This window comes from Balaenoptera physalus (assembly GCF_965194825.1).
Source record: "Balaenoptera physalus genome assembly, chromosome: 21".
Taxonomy (NCBI): domain Eukaryota; kingdom Metazoa; phylum Chordata; class Mammalia; order Artiodactyla; family Balaenopteridae; genus Balaenoptera; species Balaenoptera physalus.
In genome coordinates, this window is record NC_138902.1 from 11,312,335 (window position 1) to 11,332,060 (window position 19,726).

At 40.2% G+C, this 19,726-nt stretch overlaps 1 protein-coding gene across 8 annotated transcripts in view; it reads left to right on the forward strand.

Annotated features, from left to right (window-relative positions):
* SLC20A2 (solute carrier family 20 member 2) overlaps positions 1-19,435 on the forward strand; it is a 107,197-nt gene extending 87,762 nt beyond the window's left edge. For all 8 annotated transcript variants that reach the window (XM_082444335.1, XM_082444337.1, XM_082444332.1 and 5 more), the window contains 3 exons: positions 5,045-5,230; positions 6,691-6,775; positions 17,975-19,435. In XM_082444335.1, the coding sequence (XP_082300461.1) occupies positions 5,045-5,230; positions 6,691-6,775; positions 17,975-18,139 (436 nt within the window). In that variant the 3' untranslated portion in view covers positions 18,140-19,435. The remainder of the gene's footprint in view (positions 1-5,044; positions 5,231-6,690; positions 6,776-17,974) is intronic.
* The last annotated feature ends 291 nt before the right edge of the window (positions 19,436-19,726 follow it).

Genomic DNA, 19,726 nt, shown 5'->3' on the forward strand with positions numbered 1-19,726 from the left:
ATAGAAAATACTAACAGAGCTGGTAGATATTAATCCAACTATATCAGTAATCAGTTTGAATTTCAGTGGTCTGAATGCACCAATTAAAAGACAAAGATTGTCAGAGTGGATCAAAAAATAAGACCCAACTCTATGTTGTCTACAAGAAATCCACTTTAAATATAAAGATGCATATAGGTTAAAAGTAAATGGAAGGAGGAAAATATAGCATGCTAACACTAATAAAAAGAAAGTAGGAATAACTGTATTAATTTCAGACAGAGCAGACATGTACAGATCCAGCAAGCAAAAAATCAGTAAGGACATAGTTGAGCTCAACAAACCATCAGTCCACTGCACATAACTTGTATCTGTAGACTACTTCATCCAAAAACAGCAGACTTTACATTTTCTCAAGCTCACATGGATCATTCAGCAAGATAGGCCACGTTCTGGGCCATAAAACACACCTTAACACATTTAAAAGAGTAGAACTAATACAGTGTGTGCTCTCAGACTACAGTGGAGTTAAACTAGAAATCAATAACAGAAAGGTAACTGGAAAATCCCAAAATATGTGGAGATTAAACAACACACTTCTAAATGACACTTGGATCAAAGAAGGAATATCAAGAGGAATTTTAAAATATTTGAACTAAATGAAAATGAAAGCACATCAAAATTTGTGGGAAGCAGCAAAAACAGTGCTTAGAAGAAAATTTATAGCATTGAATTCATATATTAGGAAAGAAGGAAGATATAAAATCAGTAAATAATAAGTAATAATAATAATATAAATAATAATAAAATCAATCTAAGTTTCCAGCCTAGAAAAATAGGAAAAGAAGAGCAAATTAAATCCAAAGTAAGCAGAAGTAAAGAAATAATAAGAATTAGAGCAGAAATAAATGAAATTGAAGTCAGGAAACTAATAGAGAAAATCAATGAAACAAAAAGCTGGTTCTTTGAAAATATTAATGAAGTTGATAAGCTTCTAGCCAGGCTAACTAAGAGAAAAAGAGAGAACACAAATTACTAATATCAGAAAGGGAAGAGGGACATCACTATAGATCCTATGGACATTAAAAGGATAATACTACAAAATACTATAAAAGCAATACTATGAATAACCAATTTGATAACCTAGGTGAAATGGACCAATTCCTTGAAAGACAGAACTGCCCAAACTCACACGAGAAGAAATAGACTATCTGATAGGCCTATATCTATTAAGGAAATTGAATCAATAATTAATAACCTTTCAAAACAGAAAGCACCAGGCCCAGATAGGTTCACTGATGAATTCCACCAAATATCTAAGGAAGAAATTATACTTGTCTACAAATTTCTTTCAGAGGATAGAAGCAAAAGGAATACTTCCTAACTCATTCTGTAAGGCCAGCATTACCCTAGTACCAAAACCAGTGAAAGACATTATAAGAAAACTATAGACCTGTATTTCTTATGAACTTCGCTGAAGAAAAAACTCAACAAACTATTAGCAAATTGAATCCAACAATGTATAAAGAGAATTATCCAGCATGACCAAGTGAGCTTTCTCTGAGGTATGCAAGACTGGTTCAACATTCGAAAATTAGTTAATGTAATCCATCATGTCAATAGGCTAAAAAGAAAAAGTCACATGATCATATCAATAGATGCAGAAGAAAGCATTTAACAAAATCCAATACCTATTCGTGATAAAAACTGTCAGTAAACTAGGAATAGAGGGGAACTCCTCAACTTGATAAAAAATACAAAAAAACTACAGCTAATATCATACTTAATGGTGAGAAACTCAAAGCTTTTCCACTAAGATCACGAATAAGGCATAGATGTCCCCTTTCAGCACTGCTTTTCAAAACTGTACTGAAAGTTCTAGCTAATGCACTAGGACAAGAAAGGGAAATAAACGTATACAGATTAGGAAAGAAGAAATAAAACTGTCTTTGTTTGAAGATGACATGACCATCTATGTAGAAAATCTGAAAGAACTGACCAAAAAAAAAAAACTCCTGGAACTAATAAGCAATTATAACAAGGATGCAGGATACAAGGTTAATATACAAAAATCAATCACTTCCTACATATTAGCAGAGAACAGGTGGAGTTTGAAATTAAAAAACACAATAGTACCATGTACACTGGCACCTTGAAATACTTAGGGATAAATCTAACAAAATGTGTACAGGATCTATATGCGGAAAACTGTAAAACTGATGGATGAAATCAAAGAATGGAATAAATGGAGAGATTTTCCATGTTCAAGGATAAGAAGACTCAATATTGCCAAGTGTCAGTTCTTCACATCTTGATCTATAGATTCAATGCAATCCCAGTCAAAACCTCAGAAAGTTATTTTATGGATACTGATAAACTGATTCTAAAATTTATATGGAGAGGCAAAAAACCCAGAATAGCCAACGCAAAATTGAAGGAGAACAAACTTGAAGGACTGATACTACCCGACTTCAAGCTTGCTAGTAAAGCTGCAGTAACAAGACAGCATGGTATTGGTGAAAGAATAGACAGATAAATCAATGAAACAGAATAGAGAGCCCAGAAATAGACCCACATAAATATGACAGTCAACTGATCTGACAACACCAAGTGCTGGCAAGGATGTGAAGCAACAGGAACTCTCATTCATTTCTGGTGAGAATACAAATGGTACAGCTGCTTTGGAAGACAGTGGGACAGTTTCTTACAAAACTAAACATACTCTTATTATACCACCCAGTAGTCGTGCTCCTTGGTATTTATCTTAATAAGCTTATATCCACACACAAACCTGTACATGGATGTTTATAGCAGCTTTACTCAAAATTGCCAAAACATAGAAGCAACCAAGATGTCCTTCAATAGGTGGATTGATAAAAACTGGTACATTTACACAACGCTATTCAGCACTAAAAAGAAATGAGCTATCAAGCCATGAAATTACATGCAGGAACCTTAAATGCATATTACTGAATGAAAGAAGCTAATATGAAAAGCTGCATACTGTATAATTCCAACTATATGACTTTCTGGAAAAGGCAGAACTATGGAGACAGATCAGGGGTTGGGGTGGGGAGGAGGGATGAATAGGTAGAGCACAGAGGATTTTTAGGGCAGTGAAAATTCTCTGTATGATACCCTAATGATGGATACATGTCATTTATTATACATTTGTCTAAACCCATAGAATGTACAACACCAAGAATGAACGCTACTGTAAACTATGGGCTTCAGATGATTCTGATGTGTCAGTGTGGGTTCATCAGTTGTAACAGATGTTCCACTCTGGTGGGATGTTGATGATGGGGAGGCTATGCATGTGTGGACCAGAGGGTATATGGGAAATCTCTGTACCTTCCCCTCAGTTTTGCTATGAATCTTAAACTTCTCTAAAGAAATAAAGTCTTAATTTAAAAAAGAAAAAAAGCTGTGGCATCCCCCCCCAAAAGTCAGTGCATGCCTGCCAAGGGCCTGAGTGATGATAGGGGGTCTGGGGGGAGGGGTAAGCACCTGAGTGAGTCCTCAGCTCACATCCCAGTTCTGCTTCCTGCTAGTGACATGACTTTGGCATCAGTTTTCTCATCAGTAAAATGGGAGTGACAATAACCAGTTTAAGGGGTGGGCCTGAGAACTAATGATTAGCAGTAATGTTTGTGATCCCATAGTGGGGAGGCTGGCACAGCTGCCCCAAATTGGTAGCTAATGTTAGTAGCTGTGCTGGCAGTGAAAATGGAAAGAAATAGAGAAAGAAAGGAAGAAAAAAAAGAACTTGTGTCCACTTCTTGTGATTTTTCAGTACTTTAAAAAAATTCCCTGGTGGCGCAGTGGTTAAGAATCCACCTACCAATGCAGGGGACATGGGTTCGAGCCCTGGTCTGGGAAGATCCCACATGCCGCAGAGCAGCTAAGCCCTTGCGCCACAATACTGAGCCTGCGCCCTAGAGCCCGCGAGCCACAACTACTGAGCCTGCGTGCCACGACTACTGAAGCCCGTGCGCCCTGGAGCCCACGTGCCGCAACTACTGAAGCCCGTGCGCCTAGAGCCCATGCTCCACAACAAGGGAAGCCACCGCAATGAGAAGCCCGCGCACTGCAACAAAGAGTAGGCCCCGCTCACCGCAACTAGGGAAAGCCCGTGCACAGCAACGAAGACCCAACACAGCCATAAAAAAAAAAAAATTAACAAATCACACAACCATTAAGATGGCTACTCTAAAAACAAAATAAGTGTTGGCAAGGATGTGAGAAATTGGAACTCTTGTGCACTGTTGGTGGGAATGTAAAATGGTGTAACCACTGTGGAAAACAGTCTGAAGATTCCTCAAAAAATTAAAAATAGAATTACCATATGACCCAGCAATCCTACTACTGGGCATATACCCAAAAGAATGGAAAGCAGGGTCTCAAAGAGACATTTTCACACCCATGTTCACAGCAGCACTATTCACAATAGCCAAGACGTGGAGGCAACCCCAGTGTCCATCAACAGATGAATGGCTAAACAAGATACGGTGTGTGTGTGTGTGTGTATACATACACACACACACACAGTGGAATATTCCACCTTAAAAAGGACGGAAATTCTATTATATGCTACAACATGGATGAATCTTGAAGGCATTATGCTAAGTGAAATAAACTAGCCACAAAAAGACAAATACCGTATGCTTGCACTTACGGAGAAACCTCGCAGAGCTACTCCAACTCAGAGACGAAGTTAAACGGTTGTTACCGGGGGTGGGGCAGGGGCAAAGGGAATTCTTGTTTAATGAGTACAGAGTTTCAGATTTCCACGATGCAAAGTTCTGGAGGCCTGTGTCACAACAGTGTGAATAGCCTTCACACTACTGAACTGTACACTTAAAAATAGTCAAGATGGTAAACTTTCTGTTTTTTTAAACCACAACGAAAAAAGTTACTAAATCATTTTTATCACCTGTAGATTACATAGGCAAGCCACAAATGCGACAGACGGGCTGTTCTCAAGAAGTCCCTGCATGTCATGTACAGCATTATCTGTATGCATGTACGATGTTTGTACAATTAACCTCTTTTTTCCTCCCAGTAATGCCATTGGTCCCCTGGTAGCTCTGTGGCTGATTTATGAACAAGGTGCGGTCCTACAAGAAGCAGTGACTCCCGTCTGGCTGCTGTTTTACGGAGGGGTTGGAATTTGTACAGGCCTCTGGGTTTGGGGGAGAAGAGTGATACAGACCATGGGCAAGGACCTCACCCCCATCACGCCGTCCAGGTAAGCCGCCGGGCGGCGCGGAGTGGGTGTGTCTGGACGTCCCAGCGCGGCTCTCTGCACGGCCGGGTCTGCAGTGGGGTCCCCATGCGCCATCCTCACCCGTCACCCTCATGCACTGCTCAGCCCCCGTCCACGGTGGCACGGAGGTGAGGGCGGGAGTGGGCGGGATGGGAAGAGAAAAAGCGAATCCACCTGCAGCCACGCCCACACCCCGTTCCCCTCCCACACTCCCACTGCCCTTACCCCGCCTGAGGTCCAGAGAGAGGTGGGGAGGGAGAGAAGGGTTCTTGGGCCTGCCTTTCCCGAAAATCCTCCACTCACCAGCTCCACCTGCTGGCTGGAAGCAGCTGTCCCCTGCTGCCCTTCAAGGTTTACTCTACATCCTTTGCTTCCTGGGCTAAGCCGGCAGGAGGGGTGCCCATGCCCTGGGGGTGGGGTTTGGAGACTCCCACGTGGTTTCCTATGGTCCTTCTAGTGTGTATCCTCTAGAGCAGGGGTTCCCAACCCCTGGTCCGCAGACCGGCAGCGGTCCGCGGCCTGTTAGGGACCAGGCCACACAGCAAGAGGTGAGCGGCAGATGAGGGCGAGCCAACCACTGAAGCTTCATATGCCGCTCCCCATCGCTCCCCCTGGCTCGCAATACCGCCTGAACCATTCCCCTCCTCGCTCGCATTACCGCCTGAACCATCCCCCCCTCGCTCGCATTACCGCCTGAACCAAACTCCCCATCGCTTGCATTATCGCCTGAACCAACCTCCCCATCGTTTGCATTACCGCCTGAACCGTTCCACCCCATCGCTGCCATTACCGCCTGAACCAACCTCCCCATCGCTCGCATTATCGCCTGAACCATCTCCCCCCCCCTCCCCCCGCTCTCATCACCGCCTAAACCATCCCCCTGTGGAAAAACTGTCTTGCACCAAACCGGACCCTGGTGCCAAAAAGGTTGGGGACCACTGCTTTAGAGCTATTGGTTAAATAACAAATTCACAGGAGAACTTTCCAAATACAACTAAAACTTGAAACTACCTATTGTAAGAGATCTTTTCCCCCTTGAAAGTCATTTTAATGAAAGATTCTCTTATAAGATTGATTTGAAGAAAAATTAGTGATCTGAGAAAAAATTCACTCCTTTATGATACGTACATGTTTTAAAAATGAGAGCGTTTTCCCTGCGCCACTTTAGACGTGACAATTCACCGTCTTCGGCTCAGCAGTAATTTCTGACCCAGCTCCTACAGGGTGTGGTTTTTGAAAACATACCGGGAAAACGAGGCTCCTTAGGGCCGCAAGCAGCCTCACGCCAAGCGTTGGTGCCACGTTGCCGCCATGCCGCCGTCCCTGGTTCTGCTGATGCCCTGGGGCGTGGTCCACCCAAGGAGCGTCCTGGTGAGGCCTGGGCACCCGGGGCCGGCGAGCCACCGGCGGCGCCCGTGACGCGTCCCCTGTCTCCTCCGCAGCGGCTTCACCATCGAGCTGGCCTCGGCGTTCACCGTGGTCACCGCCTCCAACGTCGGGCTGCCCGTCAGCACCACGCACTGCAAGGTAGGCCGGCGCCCGTGCGTCCTGCCCGGTCACCCGGGGCCGAGGGGAGCTGGGGCAGCGCTTGGCACGCGGTCGGTGGAAGAGTCACGGCGGGGTCTCCCGGGGGCGTTTGCCTTCTCAGACGGCCCTTCCCGGCCCTTCCCGCCGGCAGCGGTTCGGGTCGCCTCCCGTCCCGCAGACCTGGCCGCTCCACGCGTGCCCGGCGGGAGCTCGCCCTCCTTCCACATGGCCTGGTTGTCTCGTTGTTTCCACGGTGGGTTTTGCATTGAGGTTGCGCGTCCACGAACCATGTTTGTAGGCCCAGGGGCCCAGGAGTTGACAGGGGGACAGACGTAGGCAGAAATCGTTTCCATGGAATCGTAAGACACGGTTGTATCAGTTCTTTTTTCTTCTTTAAGGTGGTGGAAGCGATTCAATTGCCTTCAAGTCAATTTCGGATGATATTAACCACTGTCATGTGCTCTAGAACTCAGTGGGAGAGGGAACTCCTTGTCTAGTCCTGGCCTGTTGGAGCCACAAGGAACCTTAAAGATGAAGGAAGAGGAAACAGGCCCCGCGAGTTTCAGGGAGTTACCCAAGGACCCCCAGGGTGGGCCGGGGCTGGAACCCAGGCCTCGTAACCCAGGGCTGCCCAGTACCTGAAGGAATTCTAAAATATCTGCAATGGGCCCCCTGTATACAAATATACCCACCAACAACTTCAACAAAGCAAAAGCGACTTGCAGATTTTCCTAGGTTCGTAGATTCCTGTCATTCAAGTAAAGCTTGTTTGTTCCCACTCTGGGCACCAAGCATACCGCAGTGACCAAGACAGCGATGGGCTTTCCATTTACACACAGCCTGAAAACTCCAACCAGTGTGTCTGTAAACAAGCACCGCTAAATGTGAAAGGCTTATAAAAAAAGAATGAAATCATGCCGTTTGCAGCAACATGGATGGACCTAGAAATGATCATACTCAGTGAAGTAAGTCAGAGAAAGACAAATATCATATGATATCACTTATATGTGGAATCTAAAAAATGATACAAATGATCTCATTTACAAATCAGGAACAGACTCACAGACATAAAAAACAAACTTATGGTTACCAAAGGGGTAACAGAGGAAGAGGGATAAATTAGGGGTATGGGATAAACAGATACACACTGCTATATGTAAAATAGATGAACAATGAGGACTTACTGTATAGCGCAGGGAACTATACTCAATATCTTGTAATAACCTATAATGGAAAAGAATCTGAAAATATATATATATGGCTGAATAATTTTACTGTACACCTGAAACTAATACAACATTGTAAATCAATTATACTTCAATTTAAAAAATAAGTACAAATAGGACCACTAGCCTCTAGGTTTCAGTTTCTGATCTGGAAGATGAAAGGGCTACCTTAGATGACTCGTAATATCGATGCTGTCTGGTTCCTCTACTTCTCAGTAGTCCTGTTGCTGTTACTGCCTGGTGATGGACTTAATCTGGAAACACACTCAACTTATTAAGAGGCAAGTGGGAACGCAGCAAAGAATACCACCTTATATCAACAAAAGACCTCATCAGTAGTGAAGACATGGGACCCTGGGCCCCTTGTGATCCAAATAACATAACAACTAAAAACATAAGGCAAAAGCTGTTAGAACTCAGAAATTAATGTGTCCAAGTCTGTGCCAAATGAAGAAGACAGAAGTACTTAGGAATATAAAGGATTTGAATAGATTTATAGCAGTATAATTAATAAATATATACCAAATTTTTATGCCTTCTTGTCAAGTATCATGAAACGTTTATAAAAATTTGTCATAAATTCAGAAGACCACGATAAAAATCACAACTAAATTTATAAAATAAGAACAGGTATTCTACAGAATCTCTAATCCCAAATAAATTAAACTAAAAATACATGTTGAAAAAAGGAAGTATCCCCTTGGACGTTTTTAAATGCTCTTTTTAAGTAACAGTTGAATCAAGGAGTTTAAAAATTATAGCTTTCTTGGAAAAGAGAAAAAAAATAATTGTGTGTCCATGTGTGTATACATAGCAAACTTATGCTCAGATAAAAATTAATATATTTACATGCTTTAATGGAGCAAAGGGAAAATAAAAGAACCAAACATTCCAATTAGTATTTTATAAAAAGTGCAGAACAACAAAAATTCTCAGGAAACAGCAAGAAGGATATAAAAGCAAAATAAATTTAAAAACACAACTAGTGAAGGAAAAGGGGAGAGGAAAGTGTTTACTAATAAAATAACATCAAATTCTTAGAAAAGGAAGGGAGGGCAATTAAGTTAGAAAGGAGAAAGTCATCATAACAGATTTGGGAGAGAATTAGTAAATATAAAACCATATAGCTGTATGCTAAGGATTTGAAAACCTCTGTAAAATGAATTATTTTTTGCAAAAATATACGTGACAAATAGATGTGACACAAAAAGTAGAAAAAAAGTGGAAAACCTGACCAGAGCAATAGGAAGAAATTAAGGAAGTTCTCCGAAAACAATTCTTCTCACCTGAAAAGGCAAAAAGGAGGGCACTGCTGACTCCAGTTGTAGATGGATTCACTGGCTAATCTTTTCCGTCTTAAAAGAATAGATAATTCTCACGTTATATGAACTTTCCATAATATAGGAGAAAAAAACAAAATAAAACGGGAAACTCTCCAGTTTGGTCTATAAAACATATACTGAAAAACCCTAATACCGAAACCTGATTAAAAACATCACAAACAATGAAAGCTGTGTTTACATATGAACGTTGATTTTTAAACTTTAAGATGCTAGTAAATGACATCAACAATATCATGAAGGAACATTTCAGCAGGACCACACTGATCTTCTGGATTATCAGAATGCAGGCTCTGAACAGGGCAGGGCTGGTGCCTATGCAGGGCTGGCCCCTCACAGGGCTCAACAAATAGGTGTTTACAGACATCTTCAATATCACACGGCTCAGCGATCCATTAGAAAACAACGTACGGTCATCTGTTGAAATACATGCCAAAGAGACATTTGAAAACCCTAGTAAAGTGAATGATGTACATGAAAGAGGCACAAAGCTTTGCTCAGAGGTAAAAGAAAACCTGAATGTGAGACACACTGTGTCGTTGGGTGGGAAAGTCCTCAAACACTGGCCCAACCAAATTTTTCTCATAACTTTCCGAAATAAGGCTAAAGTTAATTTGGTGGGTTAAATTAGCAAGAATACAAAATGATCTACAAAGAAAAGCGCTGAAGAGGGAGTAGCCTCACCACATAGGAAGTCTGTTATAAGGAAACAGGAGGCAGGAGGGTGGGGGGGGAAGGAGGGCTGATGGGCAGAGAGTTTCAGTTTGGGATGACAAAAAAGTTCTGCAGATAAATGGTGGTGATGGCTGCCAAACAATGAGGATCTATATGCCACTTAATTGTACACTTAAAAATTGTTAAGATGATAAATTTTGCATTATGTATTTTACCACAATAATAAAAAATTTTATACAAGTAGGTATACCTACTTGTATAAAAAAGTAGGTAGACCAGAGATAGAACCTAGTATATATGAGCATATAGTTTGGGGCAGGAAAATTTTAACCAATAAGTGAAGTTGAGTAACTGGCTATCACCCTAGAAAAATAAAAGTAGACCCACAGTTCTCAAAATACCTGAACATATATCTGATGGCTTGATGTTTTTAAACTATTTTAAAATTTAGAATAAAGTAGAATTTTATTTTAGAAAATTTAAAATAAATGAGAATTAAATATTCAAGCTAAGGATAAATCACAGAAGAAAAGCGTAGCATATTATATTGCATGAAATTAGAAACTTAAAAGTGAAAGCAAAATACTGGATTGAGAAAGTATTTGCATTAAATATCAGAGTTAATATTTTTTATTTAAACACCACATAAACAAATAAGAGACACATTTAGATTCCAATATGTAAATGGGCAAAATACATGAAGAGACTTTTCTTATGTTATCATGATGTTATTTTAGCTGGTGTTTATTAAATTGAATTATAGTTGACTTACAATATAGTAGTTCCAGGTGTACAACATAGTAATTTGATATTTTTATAGATGATACTCCATACAAAGTTATTATAAAATACTGATTATATTCCCTGCGCTGTATATTGCACCCTTATAACTTATTTATTTTATACCTAGTGGTTTGTACCTTTTAATCCCCTTCATCTATCTTACCCTTCTCCCTACCCCTGTCCCTTCTGGTAACCACTAGTTTGTTCTCCGATTCTGTGAGTCTCTTTCTGTTTTGTTATATTTATTTGTTTTATTTTTTAGATTCCACATATAAGTAAAAACATACAGTATTTGTGTCTCTCTGACTTATGTCACTTAGCATAACACCCTCCAGATTCATCCATGTTGTTGCACATGGCAGTGTTTCATTCCTTTTTATGGCTGAGTAATATTCCCTTGTGCCACAGTACTTCTCCTTTATCCATTCATCTGTTGATGGACACTTAGGTTGCTTCCATATCTTGGCTCTTGTATGTAAATAATGTTGCTGTGAATATTGGGTGCACATATCTTTTCAAGTTAGTGTTTTCATTTTCTTCAGAGAAATACCCATGAGTGGAATTGCTGGATTATATAGTAGTTCTATTTCCAATTTTTTAAGGAACTGCCATACTGGTTTCCATAGTGGCTGCATCAGTTTACATTTCCACCAACAGTGTACCAGGATTACCTTTTCTCCACATCCTTGCCAACATTTGTTATTTGTGGTCTTTTTGATGATAGCCATTCTGACAGGTGTGAGGTGATGTCTCATTGTGGTTTTGATTTGCATTTCCCTGATGATTAGTGACGTCGAGCAGCTTTTCATGTGCCTGCTGGCCATCTATATGTCTTTTTGAAAAAACACCTGTTTAGGTCCTCTGCCCATTTTTTAATTGGGTTGTTTCTTTTTATATATTGAGTTGTATGAATTGTTTATATATTTGGATATTCCCCCCTTATTGGACATATCATTTGCAAATATCTTCTCCCATTAAGTAGGTTGCCTTTTCATTTTGTTGATGGTTTCCTTCACTGTGCAAAAGCTTTTTAGTTTGATTAGGTCCTGTTTATTTTTGCTTTTGTTTCCCTTGCCTGAGGAGACGTATCCAAAAAAATATTGCTAAGACCAATGTCAAAGACCGTACTGCCTTTGTTTTCTTCTAGGAGTTTTATGGCATTAGGTCTTGCATTTAGGTCTTTAACCCATTTTGAGTTTTTGTATATGGTGTGAGAAGATGTCCTAATTTCATTATTTTACATGTAGCTGTCCAGTTTTCCAAGCACCACTTATTGAAGAGATTGTTTTTTCCCCATTGTATATTCTTGCCTCCTTTGTCATAGATTAATTGACCATAAGTGCGTGAGTTTATTTCTGGGCTGTCTATTCTGTTCCATTCAACTGTTTGTCTGTTCTTGTGCAGTAACATACTATTTTGATTACTGTAGCTTTATAGTGTAGTCTGAAGTCAAGGAGCATGATACCTCCAGCTTTGTTCTCTTTTCTCAAGATTGCTTTGGCTATCCAGGGTCTTTGGTGGTTCCACACAAATTTTAGGACTGTTTGTTCTAGTTCTGTGAAAAATGTCATGGGTATTTTGACAGGCTTTGCATTAAATCTGTAGATTGCTTTGGGTAGTGTTGACATTTTAACAATATTATTCTTCCAATCCATGAACATGAGATATCTTTCCATTTATTTGTGTTGTCTCCAGTTTCCTTCATCAGTATCTTCTAGTGTTCAGAGTACAGGTCTTTCACCTGCTTGGTTAAATTTACTCACAGGTATTTTATCCTTTTTGGTTTGACTATAAATGGGATTGTTTTCTTGGTTTCTCTTTCTGATAGTTCATTATTAGTGTATGGAAATCCAACAGATTTCTTTATATTACTCTTGTATCTTGCAACTTTACTGAACTCATTTATTAGTTCTGACAGTTTTTTGGTGAAGTCCTTAGGGTTTTCTAAATATAGGATCATGTCATCTGCAAACAGTGACAGTTTTACTTCTTCCTTTCCAACTGGATGCCTTTTATTTCTCTCTCTTTTTATTTGATTGCTGTGGCTGGGATTTCCAATACGATGTTAAATAGAAGTAATGAGAGTGGACATCCTTGTCTTGTTCCTGATCTTAGAGGAAAAGCTTTCAGTTTTTCACCATTGAGTATGATGTTAGCTGTGGGTTTATCATAAATGGCCTTTATTATGTTGAGATATGTTCCCTCCATACCAACTTTGTTGAGATTTTTTTATCATAAAAGGATGTGGAATTTTGTTAAATGCTTTTTCTGCATCTATTGAGGTGATAATGTGATTTTTATACTTCATTTTGTTAATGAGGTGTATCCTGTTGATTGATTTGTGGACATTAAACTATCCTTGCATCCCAGGAATAAATCCCACTTGATCATGGTGTATTATATTTTTTATGTATTGTTGAATTCAGTTTGCTAATGTTTTGTTGAGTTTTGCATCTGTATTTATCAGGGATATTGTCCTGTAATTTTCCTTTTTTGTAGCATCTTTGTCTGGTTTTGATATCAGGGTAATACTGGCCTCGTAAAACAGGTTTGGAAGTGTTCTCTCCTCTTCAATTTTTGGAATAGTTTGAGAAGGATAGGTATTAATTGTTTAAATGTTTGGTAGAATTCCTCTGTCAAGCCATCTGGTCCTGGACTTCTGTTTATTGGGAGTTTTTTGATTACGAATTCAGTTTCAATACTAGTTATTGGTCTGTTCAGATCTTTTATTCCTGACTCAGTCTTAGAAGATTGTATGTGCCTGGGAATTTATCCATTTCTCCTAAGTTGTCCAATTTGTTGGCATATAACTGTTTGTAGTTGTCTCTTATGCTTGTTTGATATTGGTTGCAACTTCTCTTTCATTTCTAATTTTGTTTATTTGTGCCCTCTCTCTTTTTATCATGAGTCTGGATAAAGGTTTGTCAGGGTTTTTTTGTTTGTTTGTTTGTGTTTGTTTTTTTGAAGAAAAACAGCTCTGGTTTCACTGATCTTTTCTATTGTTTTTTTTTTTTTTTTTTGGTCTCTATTTATTCCCTCTCTGATCTTTATTATTCCTTCTTTCTGCTACTTTGGGCTTTGTTCTTTTCTGATTCCTTTAGATGGAAAGTTAGGTTGTTTATTTGAGATTTTTCTTGTTTCTTGAGGTAAGCCTGTATCACTATAAACTTCCCTCTTAGAACTACTTTTGCTGCATTCCACAGATTGTGGACAGTTGTGTTTTCACTTTCATTTATCTGTCAAGGTATCTTTTTATTTCCTCTTTGATTTCTTCATTGACCTATTGGTTTTTCAGTAGCAGGTTGTTTAGTCTTTTGTTGTTTAGTGTTTTTCCCATTTTTTTTCCTGTCATTGATCTCTAGTTTCATACTGTTGTGGTTGAAAAAGATGCTTGATATAATTTTAATCTTCTTAAATTTATTGAGACTAGTTTTGTGTGATCCATCCTGGAGAAAGTTCCACGTGCACTTGAAAAGAATGTATATACTGCAGGTTTTGGATGGAATGTTCTATAGATGATCATCTGATCTAATGTGTCATTTAAGACCAGTGTTTCCTTTCTGATTTTTTTTTTTTTTTTTTTTTTTTTTTAACAATGCTGTCTTTTTTTTTTTTTTTTTTTTTTACATAACCCATTAACTTTAATTAATTAATTAATTTATTTATTTATTTTTGGCTGTGTTGGGTCTTCGTTTCTGTGCTAGGGCTTTCTCTAGTTGCGGCAAGCGGGGGCCACTCTTCATCGCGGTGCGCGGGCCTCTCACTATCGCGGCCTCTCTTGTTGCGGAGCACAGGCTCCAGATGCGCAGGTTCAGTAATTGTGGCTCACGGGCCCAGCTGCTCCGCGGCATGTGGGATCTTCCCAGACCAGGGCCCGAACCCGTGTCCCCTGCATTGGCAGGCAGATTCTCAACCACTGCGCCACCAGGGAAGCCCTCCTTTCTGATTTTTTGTCTGGATGATCAATCTATCCATTGATGTAAGTGGGGAATTCAAGTCCCCCACTGTTATTGTATTATTGTCAGTTTCTCCCTTTATGTCTGTTAATATTTGCTTTATATATTTAAGTGTTCCTATGTTAGGTGCATATATGTCTCTAAATGTTATATCCTCTTCTTGGATTGACCTTCTTATCATTATATAATGCCCTTTGTTATCTTTTGTTATAGACTGTGTTTTAAAGTCTATTTTGTCTGATATGAGTATTGCTACCCCAGCTTTCTTTCCATTTCCATTTGCATGGAATACCTTTTTTCATCCCTTCAGTTTCAGTCTATGGGTGTCTTTAGCTCTAAAGTGAGTCTCTTGTAGGCAGCATATAGATGGGTCTTGTTTTTTTAATCTATTCAGCCGTCCTGTGTCTTTGATTGAAGCATTTAGTCCATTTATGTTTAAAGTGATCATTGATAGGTATGTACTTATTGCCACTTTGTTTGTTTTCTGGTTGTTTTCGTAGTTCTTTTGTTCTTTTCTTCCTCTTTTAGCCTCTTCCCTTATAGTTTGATGATTTTCCTTAGTGTTATGCTTGAGTTTCCTTTCTCTTTGCTTTTTGTGTATAAGTTTTTGATTTGTGGTTATCATGTAGTTCATATACATCAACCTATATCTACTTGTTTTAAACTGATAGTCATTGAAGTTCCAACACATTCTAAGAGCTCTACGTTTTTTTACTCCTCCCCCATCTCCCATGTTTTATATTTTGGTGTCATGTTTTGCATCTTTATGGAAGGGACAATTTTTATATCTAAAGACTAGAGGGAGTAAAATTAGATATATAAATAAAGTTCAGCCTTAGTAGTAATTAAAGATATGCAAATAAAAGCAACAGTAACACGTTTTGTTGATTGATTAGCAAAAGGAGAACAATTTACAGGATTGTTATAGTGTGCTGAAATTCACAGATTATGGATGCCCTTGTACATTTACAACTGATTTGGCAGTAGGTATCAAGATCCTAAAATGCATTAGGAGAGGAAAGAGTTCTTTCTCAAAGTAACATTCCATCTGATAACATGGGAAAGGAGTTGGTAAATCACCACTTTGCAACCCCTGTAATAAAGATTGGATTGCTAAATCTTTAGCAGAAGTTGGGGGGAGGCGTGGGCGGGCAGTTGGTGAGGAACAGGATATTTCAGTGGTATTAAAATGTTTCTTCATGATTGTGGCAAAATATTAAAAATTGGTGAATTTGCGTAAGGGGTGTGTGAGAGTTGTTGCAGATTTTCTCTAAGTTTCCACATTATTTCAAGATATTTTTAAAATGCCCCCTGTAACTAATAATCCGTTTCAGGGAATATTATTTTTTAAAGCCTAAATATAAGCTATATGAATGAATATATTAATCATGAAATTATTTCTAATAGGGAAAAATTAGAGGCAAATTGGAAGTGTTTAAATAAATTAAGGTACATCCACCTAAAGGGGGTACCATTTTACATGATACTCATGAAGGCTGTGAGCACTATGGGAAGATGCTTATTTTCTTAAAGAAAGGAAATAGAAGTGTACCCTATTGTTTACAAATAAAGGTATATTTATAAACAGTAGTAGAAAGGGATATATAAACATGACAATAGTGGTGTTTTGGGGTAACCCGCTAGTAGGGGGTAAGTGTCCACTCCTATTACATAAACTTGCTATAATATGATTATATTACTTTTATGCTTTTTTAAGAAAAATGTTTTAACAGAGGAAGAGGGCGTAGATAACCTTGAAACTTGAGCACGTTCTCTGTGTGTGAGCCGAGCTGAAGTGCGCTGAAGAGGGACAGGCCCTGGAGGGATGGTAGCAAGGAGAGTCTAATCTCGGAAACTAGCGTTAGTGGATCTGACCATATTCGAGGACCAGCAGAGCCTAGCTAGTCCTTTTGCGGTAGAAAAGTCTCGATTGTCTGGCGTGTGCTGGGAACAGCTAGGCAGGATGAGCAGGTTCGTGCAGGACACTGGTTATAGACAAGGAGTTTACACAGAATGATCGTTTTGATGCCCCTTCGATGGGTTGTTCGTCGCTACCTGGACATGTATGGAATCGCTGGTTAATCACGGCTTGGGTTGTCAAAATGTCAGATTAACTGCCTTTAAATATGCTGCTGGTTTTGGTGTTCCAGTTTGCTTCCATCAACAAGTAAAGTGTTGGATTTTATTTTTTCTGTCGACCCCAGAATAGACCCCAGTTGCTCTTTGAACCTCATTGGCCCCTTCTGACTCTGAAGTATTTGTGGGTCAGTAGAGACGAAGCCTGTTTCCTGGAGATCTTCAGGGGCCAAGGGCACCGTCAAGGGCCCGTCTCTGAGCTTCACCAGAGCCTGAGTGAGGCGTGAGATGCTACAGGCTTTGTACTTTCTCATGATTTCCATTTTTAGATACTTAAAGTTGTGGGGTTTTCCCTTGTACATTTTCAACAAATCACAAAATGAACTGCGAGTGTGCAGAAGAATATCTTAATCCAGGTTAATGTTCTGATTTTCAAGTATCTCTATCATTTTGTGAGGCATGATTGACAGTTTAGATCCAATTATATTTATGCTCCATTTAGTTAATTAATTTTTTAATCAGCTAAAGTACAAGGACTGCAAGGCAGTTGGAGATAGTGGAGAAAACCAGTTTAAGATCAAGAGGCCTCAGTTCTAGTTGTCAACCTGCCGTGATTTACAAATCTCCTCATGCCCGAAACCCTCTGGAAATGTTTTATTCTCTGCAAACTAAGCCACGGGGATTAGATGGATTAGATATTTGCAGAGGTCTCCAGCTCCAACATTTTATGATGCTGTTATTCCAGGAGAAGGATACTTTATTGCCATTTCCTTGTGTACTTATAGCAGGCTCACGTACTGTAATAAGCAGTATCCTGCCTGGGTAATCTTTAAAACGAGGGCGGTCATTGCTAGTTGATAAAGTGCAGGGGCAATAGAAAACATTTGGTTGGCTATGTTTCCACTCAAATAGAGCAGAATACAGGTGGAAAAGTGCATCAGAACCATATTCTGAATGGAATAATCCTAAAATAATTGTACCTAAAATCTAAAAAGTATTTTAAAAAGCTTTTACCCAATTTAGGGGGAAGAATTGGGAATCCTGTGGTGTAGTTTATTTCTGAGATTAGCCATTTAACATCGGTCGAGTGTGTAGACTGTGTCTCGCCTCTGGTTTGACTCTGAAACGCCTGTGCCCCTCCAGGTGGGTTCGGTGGTGGCCGTGGGCTGGATTCGCTCGCGGAAGGCCGTGGACTGGCGCCTCTTCCGGAACATCTTTGTGGCCTGGTTCGTGACCGTGCCCGTAGCGGGGCTGTTCAGTGCTGCTGTCATGGCTCTGCTCGTGTACGGGATCCTTCCGTTCGTGTGACCGGTCCTCTTCCAGCCGGTAAACAAGGGATGGGCCGGGCTGCGTGTGGGCGCTGCGTGCTGTCTCCCGCCTGCGCCTCCACGACCCTCTGTGATGTTCCACACCACACTGCCCACCTAGGTGTAGAGTCGTCCTCCAGAGCTAACTTGACTACTGGACATAATCATGTGCACTAAACTGGTATCGTGGTGATAGAACATGGTGCGGTTACTTATATATTAAATATATATGGTATACATAGAATAATAAGTAGTGCTATTTCAGACATACTCGAAATGGGAGTGGAGACACTTGCCTAGAATTCGATATTCAACAAATCTTTGTACATACTGATTTCAGTGGCAAATTTTAAGAACCTTTGAAAAGGAAAGTGTAGATTGGAAAATGGTATTTTTTTCCCATTTCATATACTGTAACGTAAGTGAGATACAGGATGGGTGATACCCATTTGGGAAGGTGTACGTGTGTCAGTGTGCTATTGAATACTGGAACAGGAGTTCACAAGTGCTTTCACTGAAGAATTTGTTCATATACTGTGTATTGATTATGTAATATATCATAATTGCTTCTGTAAATACTTAAAACTGTAATTTTTTAATGGTGTGCTTCCCTTATCCTTTTTTGATCAGAGAAGTTTGGAAAGTACCAAAGAAGCAGGGGAATAGTTTGCCAGTATTATATTTTCATACTGTTTGTCTCCCCTTCTCACTAATCCTACCATTAGCCTGGGATGCGGCAGGACCGCCATGCTCTGACCTGCCCTGGGGCAGGGTGTATGGTGAGGCACCAGCCCCCAGCACGTGCACGTCCCACTTCTGTTCCCCGTCCCCGCCACCACGCTGCCACCGCTGCCCCGTGCCAGATCTTGGCCCTTCATTGTTGTCAGTGCAGAGAAGGTACGGCGGCGAGGACGCGTGATTGACACTACATATCAAGTCCAGTTTAAATTTCCGCCCCCTCCTCCCCTGCAGCCTGAAGGATGGCCCTCTAACCTCAGACACGGAGGCAAGTGCTTTGACATCCTGGAAGCTCAGGAGTGGGGAGGGCTGAGCTGTTAGTACACTGGACTTGAGGGTTTCCTTGAGGCCTTCACTAGGTGGAGCAGCGCCATGTTCTGCTGGAGCCCCACCGGCGTCTTCTTTTTCGATAGCGGGAGGAAGTGTGACTAATGCTAGAGCCTGAAACTATGGAAATGCTGCTAAAACTTTTATATTGACAAACATTTTCTCGGTACTTCATTGTGATTTTTCATTAATCAACCATATTAAATTTATAATAAAAACATGCCCCTCAAAAGTTTGCCTCTGAAGTCTTTTTCTAAATACCTATATAATGTTTCTTATTGAGTTTCCACAAAAATACAAGCTATAATTTGTTTATTTCTATTTTTCAAATACCTTTTTTTCTCTTATTTTACTACTAGTACATGTTTGTGTAGAAAATACACGTGAGGGAGAAAAGGAAAGAATGGCCCGCAAAGCCCGGCATCCCGAAATTGCCGTGCGTTCACACACACTGAGCCTTCAGTGATGAGCTGTCTGCCAGGAGGGCTGGTCCCCCATGGGACCTTTGTTAAAGGGACCGTCA